This window comes from Otolemur garnettii, unplaced genomic scaffold (assembly GCF_000181295.1).
Source record: "Otolemur garnettii isolate 467f Iridium unplaced genomic scaffold, OtoGar3 scaffold00004, whole genome shotgun sequence".
NCBI classification, from domain to species: Eukaryota; Metazoa; Chordata; class Mammalia; order Primates; family Galagidae; genus Otolemur; species Otolemur garnettii.
In genome coordinates, this window is record NW_003852399.1 from 39,775,400 (window position 1) to 39,786,121 (window position 10,722).

Below are 10,722 nucleotides of genomic sequence, written 5' to 3' on the forward strand. Positions count from 1 at the left end.
CACCAAACAACAATGATGGCTGCAACCAAAAAATAGCTGGGCGTTGTGGCTGGCGCCTGTGGTCCCAGCTACTTGGGAGTCTGAGGCAGGAGACTTGCTTGAGCCCAGGAGTTGGAGGTTGCTGTGAGCTGTGATGCCACAGCACTCTACCCAGGGGGGAAGGCTTGAGGGTCAGTCTCAAAAAAAAAAAAAAAAAAGAAATCAGGTGGAATCATCCTACCAGACTTCATACTATACAAAACTCTATAGTGATCAAAACAGCATGGTACTGGCACAAAAATAGAGAGGTAGATGTATGGCATAGAACTGAGAACCAAGAGATGAATCCAGACACTTATCTTCATTTGTTCTTTGATAAGCCTATCAAAAATATAAATTGGGGAAAGACTATTTAACAAATGGTTATGGGTGAATTGGCTGGCGACTTGTAGTTTTGTTCTTTTTCAAGATTGCATTGGCTATTCAGGATCCTTGAGGTGCCACATGAATTCTGGAAAAGGTTTTGCTATTTCTGACAAAAACCCCCACTCTTTGCTTAGCTATAATTGGGTTGCTTGTCTTTTATTTTTGAGTTTTAAGAGTTTTTTAATATATTCTAAATAGCCTGTCAGATATATGACTTGCAAAAACGTTCTCTATTCTGCATGCTGTCTTTTCATTCTCTTGATAATAGTATTCTTAGAACAATAAAGGTCTTTAATTTTCATAAAATTCGTTTTGACTTTTTTTGTTTGTTTCTGGGCTTTTGATGTCAAATCTAAAAAACCAATGCCTAATCCAACCAAGGCCATAACAATTGCACTTATGTGATTTTGGGGTCATCTCAAGGTGATGTTTGCAGATAGTGTGAGGTGCAGGCGCAGCTTCACTCTTCTGCATGTGGCTGTCTAGTTTTTTCAGCAGTATTTGTTGAAGAGACTCCCTCTTGCCTCTTCTGTTTGGTATTCCCTTTCTGTGTGTGTTCATGTGCTTAACGTGACCCACATTTCTCTGAGGTCCTATTTTTCTTCAGTTTTTCTCTCCCTGCTTCAGATTGCACTATCTCCATCATGTTGTATACAAGTTTACTGACTCTTCTGCCAGTTCAAAGATACTATAGACCTAGCTCTTCAGTAAGATTGAAATTTCCACTACTATACTCTCCGGCTCCAGAATTCTTGTTTTTGAAAACATAATTATCTCATTAGCGATCTTCTTTATTTGATGAGCATTGTCATCAGTGCCTTTTACTTTTTTTTAAATTTTATTTATTTAATTTATTATTATTATTTTTGCAGTTTTTGGCCGGGGCTAGGTTTGAGCCCGCCACCTCCAGCATATGGGGCTGGCCCCCTACTCCTTTGAGCCACAGGAGCCGCCCGTGCCTTTTACTTTTAAAACATACTTTCCTTTAGCTCTTTGAACATATTTATGTCTGCTTTGAGCTCTTAGTTTAATCTAACAGTTGTGTCCCTGATAGGTTTTGTACCTTCCACTCTACCGCAACCCTGTGTATAGGTCACACATTCCCATTTTTTTACAAGTCTTACATTTTTCTTTGTTGAAGCCTAGACACTTAACATATTGCAGCAACTCTAAATATTGATTCCCTTCTTCTATAGGGCTTGTTTTTGCTTGTCTATTTTGTAAGTAACTTAGACGTTTTTAGCAGAGGTTATTCTTTGGCAGTATAACCCCTATGTTTATCCTGAATTGGTACAGTTTTGAGAAGGCAGTCACTCTTGGGACGTTGGTTATTGTAGGGTTCTCTCTCTTTCTCTTTCCCCTAATCTCTGTGAAGGTCTGTTTGTTTGGCATCACACCCACCTCCACTAATCATTGACTGTTTGCTTAAAAAAAAAAAAGTGGGGCATTAATTGCTCCAATCAGATGCAATTGAATTCAGGTAGGACTTACACTTGGCCATTCTGTTTTTTCCTAATGCAGAAGTGTTCTTCTTAGCTATCTTTCACTGGTTTTGTCTGGTAAACCAGTTTACATTTTGTTTCTCTTAGGAAGCTACAACCCCCTTAACTGCTTTCCACTAAAAATGTCATTTTTAGGATACCCTTAGCTTGAGCTTCCCCACATTGTTTCAAAAACTCAATTCCTTTGGAGAGCTTTGGGACAGGTTCCTTCTGGTCAAAATCTCTAAACCACTGCTCTAGATACTAGGCTGGGGAGTAGCCTGCCTCCCCAAATGGTGAACGTTGAGGAGAGCAGGGGTAAAGGCAATTTGGCTCAGTATTCCTGGTCTGCCCCACCTATGGTGGAATTTCTTTTCTATGCTTGGAAACTTGGTGGGGAAAGAACCCCCTTACTTTTGGCTGTGTTCACCAGGAATTTAGCCTCTGTAACTCTTTTGAAAGGGATGAAAGCTGCCAGCCCACCTATCCGGTGAGTTATCACATTCTTTGATTGTGAGTGGAGAGGGAGAAGAAACCTTATCTTCGGCTCGGTGCCTGTGGCTCAAGCGGCTGAGGCGCCAGCCACATACACCTAAGGTGGCGGGTTCGAATCCCCAGCCCGGGCCCTCCGAACAACAATGATGGCTGCAACCAAAAAATGGCCAGGTGTTGTGGCGGGCGCCTGTAGTCCCAGCTACTTGGGAGGCTGAGGCAGGAGACTCACTTGAGCCCAGGAGTTGGAGGTTGCTGTGAGCTGTGATGCCATTGCATTCTACCCAGGGAGATAGCTTGAGGCTCCGTCTCAAAAAAAAAAAAAAAAAGAAAAAGAAAAAGAAACCTTATCTTCTTGGCTACAACCAGCTGGTGTGGATCCATCAGGGCTGAGCTGAGGATAGCAGGGAGCAGGTCTTGGCTCAGTGCCACAGGCTTTTTCTGCTCTTCAGAGATTTAACAGTTTTTTCTTCAATAAATGTTTCTTCATCTGCTGTATATTAAGGACAATTTCTAGTGATTTTAAATGGTAGTTTTAAAAATATTTTTCACCAATTATGGTTGTTTTCATGGGAAACAGGTCTGCAGAGATCCTTTTGTTGCTATTCTAGAAGTGGAGTCTTCACTGTTATTTTTTAAACTGTTTTTTAAAAAATTGTGAAAACTTTGACTATAACGTTTTAGTTTAACAGTTATCTTTAGAGTAATACTATTTAATCTGGTGAAATATGTAAATCTTACTTCAGTATAGCTCTACTTCCTTCCCCCAACATTATGCCATTTTTAATCTGTATTACATTTACGTTAAAAATAAAACTATAGTTACAATTATTGCTTTCCATGTCTTCTAGTAAAAATATTTAGTCTTTCATTTTTTTCTTTTTTGAGACAGTTTCACTTTTATCCTTGGTAGAGTGCTGTGGCCTCATAGTTCACAGCAACCTCAAACTCTTGGGCTCAAGCGGATCCTCTTGCCTCAGCCTCCCAAGTAGCTGGGACTACAGGCATCCACCACATGCCCAGCTATTTTTATGGGGTTTCACTCTTGCTCAGACTGGTCTCAAGCTCCAAAGTTCAAGCAAACCACCCACGTTGGCCTCCCGGAGTGCTGGGATTACTGGTGTGAGCCACTATCCCAGCCTTTATGGTCTTTTGTTGGTAAATATAAAAATTTATCAACAAACTTAACTAATTTCCTTCAGTAGATTTGAGTTGCTATCTGGTATAATTTTTTTTAAGCTCTTAAGAGTTTCTTTAGCATTTCTCTTAAGGCAGGTTGGCTAGCAGTTAAGTTTTCCTTAATTTGCAAAGGTTTTTATTTTGTATTTATTTTGAAGATAGTTTTGCTGGATGTAAAATTCTAGGTCGATGGTTCCTTTTTTCCAGGACCTCAAACATATCACTTCTAGACTCCATTACTTCTGGAGTCACAAGTCAGCTGTTAAATTACTTTTCCTCTGTATGAGAGGAATCATATTTTCTTGCACCTTTCAAGATTTTCCCTAACAGTTTGACTACAACATGTTCTCTTTGAATTTATCCCAGGTTTTATAAAAACTTGTGTTTATAAGCTATTTTTCATCAAATTTCAGAAGTTTAGGTATGACTTCTCCCTCTTGAGGCTCCTACTACATGTGTTGGTATGTTTGATAATGTCACGTAAATCACAGGACTCTTTCTGAGGCATCCACATTTTTTTGGTTCTATATCCTTGAGTTAAAAAATGTGGTATTCACTTTTCCTCTCAGAAATAGTAGGGGGGCATGGTACTTAGATTTTTGTTTTGAATACATGCCGTAAGATGTGACAAAGGTTAAATAGTAATAATGATTTGGTTATGAAATGAATAACTGTTTCCAATTGCAATAGCAGAATTTTCTTCATATACAGTGATTAAAAGGGAGAAAGAGGGTGGAACAGCAGTGTTCCTCTCCAGGAACAGACAATATGTATAAAACCTTAAATGTAATTTTTAATAAGAAGTCAAATGCATTATAAAAAGGGGGTCATTATGAGTGACGTAGAGATGGCTATACATGCTTTCTAAAGAATGCCACATCTTTTATAATACAGATTTCAATGCTTTTGGCTACACTTATAAGTACTTTAAAAAAATGGAACTGTATCACCTAAATGAAAACCAATAAATATAATCAGTTCTTCATCAACAAAATAAGGTAACAACAATGATTAAAATACTTTCCCTCCAGATAGTCAAAATACTAATCTTTTCACTTACAAATTAGTAGGCAAATGTGTAATTATCAAACAATGTATAGCAAAGAAACAAGAAAAAGTGTTGTAAATCTAGTTATTATGATAGGTTTTTCTAATACACATAATTATCAACAATTTATTATAAAAACCTACATATACAATACTTGATCAAAAGTTTAAAATATATTCATAATAAAATGTGTAGAAAGAGACATTTCAAAGTCATAGCAGTTACTACTATTACAATATTTAATCATTTTTACAATAGGTCTGCTGGTCCATTTCAATCAAATTTGTTGGCAGAATGATCACATATCTTGCTGAATTTCATTTAGAGCACAAGCAAGTTGCTTAATTTTCACTTCCATTGCTTTTTTGTTCTTGCATGTTTCTTCCAGAAGTCCGCGCATTTCTTCTTCAACTTGAAGAACCTAAATCGGTATGTAAATTTTACATTTTAATTTCTTAAAGAAAATGTATTTTAATGATGCATCCTGAAAGAAAAAAGTCAGCCATTTGTTCTTATGCATTTTGATATCTGTTACTTATATAAAGCAAAAGTTTAGTAAAATGTAACCTGTTTAATGGTAATAGGAGATGCATACATAATATACAAAGTACTTTCATGTATATTATCTACTTGGTTCTCATAGGTTCTCGTGAAAAAGATACAGGCAATATATTTTAACCCTATTTCAGAGCTTAGAAAATTTGTTTATGGCCATGTAGTTTCTATATTATCACAGCTAGGAGAGAAACAGCTTTACTATCCTATGCTATCTATGAATGCTGACTCATGAGTTCAACTTTTATTTTTATTTATTATTTTTGAGACAGAGCCTCAAGCTGTCCCCCCTGGGTAGAGTGCTGTAGCATCCCAGCTCACAGCAACCTCCAACTCCTGGGCTCAAGCGAGTCTCCTGCCTCAGCCTCCCAAGTAGCTGGGACCACAGGCGCCCGCCACAACGCCTGGCTATTTTTTTGGTTGCAGCCGTCATTGTTGTTTGGAGGGCCCGGGCTGGATTTGAACCCGCCACCTTAGGTATATATGGCTGGCGCCTTAGCCACTTGAGCCACAGGCGTTGAGCCGAGTTTAACTTTTAAATGACAGTTCCTTATAGATGTGCAAAATTGAAATAACCTTCCTTCTCAAAGAAACTTCCTTTTAATGTAGTGCCTACTTCACTTCTAAAAGTGCTGTTAGTGGTTAGACTATATGTTTGAGAGATCATTTTAACATTTATTCCTAACCTACATTCTCCTAAGGTTCTGTTTTTGATATTGTTAACTTTCACATGAAATCCTTTCACCTACCATACCACAATGTTCTTGGTTACTGCTACTAATATGACCATCTTTTTCTATTTGCTTCACTCTTCCTAACCTCTAATATAGAATTCCTAGTCTCTTTTTCCTTAGAAAACCAGTATTTCTCCTAATTTAAATAATGACTTCTAAGTGATACCTCAGAATCTTCTCCTGTACCCATAACTCATTATCGTATTTAAGCTCTGGTGCTATTTCTCCAACTCTAACACACATGTCCCTTTGCTATCTATTACTTCCTACTGACAGGATGCCCAACACTCAACTCAGGAGTTTTCTTTCAGTGAAGGGCCTAATCCTAAACTCTACTTAGTATTACCTGATATCACATTGTTAAACACTTTATAGATTTTTAAATAAAACATAAGAAATTTCTGTTGACTTTAAATAAAGAACTAAATTTTAGACAGGTTCCTATTCCTTGTGATTATTTCAAATACCTTATTTCCCTCTTTCTTTGCATATCGTCTGGAGGATAATGTCATTTAAACACACACTTTGCTTTCAATTTCTATATGGAATACTGCTTTGCTTTTCTCTTGGACTCTTTAAGAAGTGCTGATTTCTGGATCTCTTGTCTTACAGATACCTTAGTTTCTTATTATACTATTATACTATTTCAAAATTAGGAAAAGCTAAAAATTCACAATAATTTCCTAATGTAGATTTCAATAGAGGGATCACATAAGAATTACCTGTGGAATTTTGAAAATACCTGCATTTGACCCCAAACAGTGAATCATCAAGTCTCTGAAGTGACATTCATGAATGTATATCATTAAGAAGTTTCACAGATGGTCCTAACTCTGCCCCCAATTTAGCATCACCCTATACTTATTACTTTGCCAATAATATCAAGATAATAAATCTGATAATCTTGAATCCTAATTAATGATGAAGTCAGCTGGGTATGGTGGCTCATGCCTATATTCCTAGGCATACTCCTCCATTTTTGGAGGCTGAGGTGGGAGAATTGCTTGATCCCAGTTTTTTTTTTTTGAGACAGAGCCTCAAGCTATCCACCTGGATAGAGTGCCATGGCATCACAGCTCACAGCGACCTCCAACTCCTGGGCTCAAGCAAGTCTCCTCCTCCCAAGTAGCTGGGACCACAGGCACCCACCACATCGCCCACTGTTTTTTGGTTGCAGCCGTCATTGTTGTTTGGTGGGCCTGGGCTGGATTCGAACCTGCCACCTTAGGTATATGTGGCTGGCACCTTAGCCACTTGAGCCACAGGTGCTGAGCCGATCCCAGGAGTTAAAGACCAGCCTGAGGAACATAGTAAGATTAAATCTCTACCAAAAAATGGGAAAATTAGTAGGATGTGGTAGTGCATGTCTGCAGGCACAGCCACTTGGCAGGCTGAGGCAGGATTACTTAAGCCTAGGAGAAAGGAAGAAAGAACTCTTTGATAACTTTTTCCAACTAGTGATGAATTATCTTTAATACATTCACTTTCTTACCCTGTCCGTGTATAACCAAAGAGACTTCTATCCAAGGCTGGTTATATATATATATCTAACAATCATGGAGTAGGTGAACATCAGAATCAAACTTATACAACGGTGGTTTAATTAGAATTATGTTTTGAGATACTGTGCTAAGAAGAATATTTTCCAGCTCCATCCATGTAAACATGGAGGTAAAGTCTCCATCTTTCTTTATGGCTGCATAGTATTCCATGGTGTACATATTGTGCCCATATTCGTGGGTCAATGGGCACTTGGGCTTCTTCCACGACCTTGTGATTAAGTATCTCAAGAATGGAAAAAAAAGTATCCAATATACTCAGCCCTACTATGAAACTAATTTATAGCTTTCATAGGAAAACTATAACCCAATTTTAGCCCAAGAATATGGGGAAAGAGGAAAGGGAGGGAAGGGGAGGGGAGGGAGGAGGGTGATTGGTGGGATCACGCCTATAGTTCATCCCGTAAAGGTACAGGTGAATCTTTCTAAATGTAGAATATAAATGTCTTAACACAATAACAAAGAAAATGACATGAAGGCTATGTTAACTAGTTGGATGAAAGTATTTCCAATAGAATATAGAAACAGCACTCTGTACCCCATGATAGTATTAATGTACACAGCTATGATTTAATAAAAAAATTAAAAAAAAGAATTATGTTTTATAATTAATATAACATTATCTACGTTACCCTGGTTTTATGATAGTTTTGGCAATATCCTTTATATCCATTTAGTCATGAAATCATGCTGCCTTTTCTCTTTGTAATTCTCAAAGAGCCAATTTATTTAGCTATAACCATTTAAAACTGATTATCAAAGTATATTTTATTTATAGTACCTTGTAATTCGCGGTATCAATACATTTCTGCTTTTCAGTTGCCAGATGTGAAATTTCAGCCCGATGAGCTTCAACAATTGCATCAACTTGTTTTTTAAAGGCATCATCCATACTATGAAGCTTTTCTATTGCACTCCTTAAAACAATCAAAAACATCAGCGTATGTAAATCCATATGTATAAATTAAGATGTTACCTCTTTTCAGATGGAAGGTTTTATATTCACACTTTAATGGAAACATAATTCAGTATAGTGAAAATATTGAAGTGCTATTATAGAGTAACTAGGGATGTAAGTAGTTTACCATCCAATAAAATCTATTAGGGAAACAAGGGTAATATCATATTCTAAAAGCTAGAGTATTCTGTTTCTCTATTTTGTGAGTCTCAATATATTTTACAGGCACCTTCACAGATGACCACTATCAATCTTTTTCTCCTCCATGTATTTGCAATGTGATAATTTGATTAGGTTATATTACAGGGGGGTTTATGTATTTTTCTGATTTCCTAATGCTAATGCTTAATAGAAAAAACACATTTAATGCTATTCACAAAATTTTATTTATTTATTTATTTAGAGACAGAGCGCTGTGGTGTCAAAGCTCACAGCACAGCAACCTCCAACTCTTGGGCTTAAGCGATTCTCTTGCCTCACCCTCCCAAGTAGCTGGGACAATAGACACCTGCCATAAAGCCTGGCTATGTTTTATTTTTTTATTTTTTATTTATTTTTTTGAGACGGAGCCTCAAGCTATCCCCCTGGGTAGAGTGCCATGGCATCACGCTCACAGCAACCTCCAACTCCTGGGCTCAAGCGAGTCTCCTGCCTCAGCCTCCCAAGTAGCTGGGACCACAGGCGCCCGCCACAGCGCCGGCCATTTTTTAGTTGCAGTCATCATTGTTGTTTGGTGGGCCTGGCTGGGGATTCGAACCCGCCACCTTAGGTGTATGTGGCTGGCAACTTAGCCGCTTGAGCCATAGGCGCCGAGCCCTGGCTATGTTTTAGAGACGAGGTCTCACTCTGGCTCAGGCTGGTCTTGAACTTGTGAGCTCAAGCAATCCACCCACCTCGGCCTCCCAGAGTGCTAGGATTACAGGCGTAAGCCACTGCACCTGGCCTATTCACAAAATTTTAGTGCTAAAAGTATCTTGAGGCAAAACACTAATTCCTTTACATAAATATGAATAATGTATTAAAAAAGTCTGTATAGTGAACACATTTCTGGTTGTGGTATAGCCCACAGTAATAAAAGATTAAACATTAGGACACGCATCGAAAGCTGTTCTTTTATCATATTAATTAATAATTGTGTGACTGGAGTCAAGTCACAAGCTCTGGTTGGAGTTTTCTTTTTCTTTTTTTTTTGGCTGGGGCCAGGTTTAACCCCACCACCTCCAGTATATGGGGCCGGTGCCCTACTCCTTTGAGCCCCAGGTGCCACCCTGCTTGGAGTTTTCATAAAACAAAATAATCCTGCTTATTCTGTCAATCTTACAGAATTACTGTTGTGTTCAAAGTTAGATAGAAAAATGAATCAATTTGTAAATTATAGAAACCTATACAAAGACCTATTAATAATTTGCAGGCTCAGTGTCTATAGCTCAGCGGTTAGGGCAACAGTCACGTACACTGGAGCTGGTGGTTTCAAATCCAGCCTGGGCCTGCGAAATAACAATGACAACTACATCTAAAAAATGGCTGGGCATTGTGGCGGGCACCTGTGGTCCCAGTTACTTGGGAGGTTGAGGCAAAAGAATCACTTAAGCCCAAGAGTTTGAGGCTGCTGTGAGCTGTGATGCCACAGCATTCTACTGAGGGCAACACAGTGAGACTCTGTCTCAAAAAAAAAAAAAAATTGCTTATCTTATTATAATTTCATTAAATTAAAAATTATGTATACCAATCTTAGTCATACAGGTATCAACATAAAAAAATCAGGTCTGCATTGTTTTGTTATTAATGACGTGATCAAAAATGCAATGTAAAAGATTCTAAACATTCTTAGACTTTATAAATTTTATTAGAGTTTTGTTAATTTTAGAAAATGATTGTTTCTTTTAGGATATTAAAGACTCCTAATTGTAAAGCTAGATAGAAAAAGGATAGAAAATTGCAACAGGTTTTAAGCCAAGGTCCCCAAATTAGTGCTTAGTTGAAAGCAAACTGGAACAGAGTCCATTAACAAATAAGTAACTGTGTGATCAACCAAAACTTTTTGTAGAATATGATCATTCTTTTCTATTGCACTGAGTTAAAACATAAGAAATCAAATCTCAGGTCCTATTATATTTGACCTAATAAGCACCTACTCCTAGATGAGATTTTGGGCTAGCCACATTGTATCTATACCATTCTTTATCTTTTTTTTTTTGAGACAGAGCCTCAAGCTATCCCCCTGAGTAGAGTGCCATGGCATCACGCTCACAGCAACCTCCAACTCCTGGGCTCAAGTGAGTCTCCTGCCTCAGCCTCCCAAGTAGCTGGG

General features: G+C 37.9%; 1 protein-coding gene across 2 annotated transcripts in view; it reads right to left on the reverse strand.

Moving 5' to 3' along the window:
• Positions 1-4,820: 4,820 nt before the first annotated feature.
• The window catches only part of LRRCC1 (leucine rich repeat and coiled-coil centrosomal protein 1), a 40,538-nt gene continuing 34,636 nt past the window's right edge, over positions 4,821-10,722 (reverse strand). For both annotated transcript variants that reach the window (XM_003782514.2, XM_023518053.1), the window contains 2 exons: positions 8,235-8,370; positions 4,821-5,026 (listed from right to left, as the gene is read on the reverse strand). In XM_003782514.2, the coding sequence (XP_003782562.1) occupies positions 4,904-5,026; positions 8,235-8,370 (259 nt within the window). In that variant the 3' untranslated portion in view covers positions 4,821-4,903. The remainder of the gene's footprint in view (positions 5,027-8,234; positions 8,371-10,722) is intronic.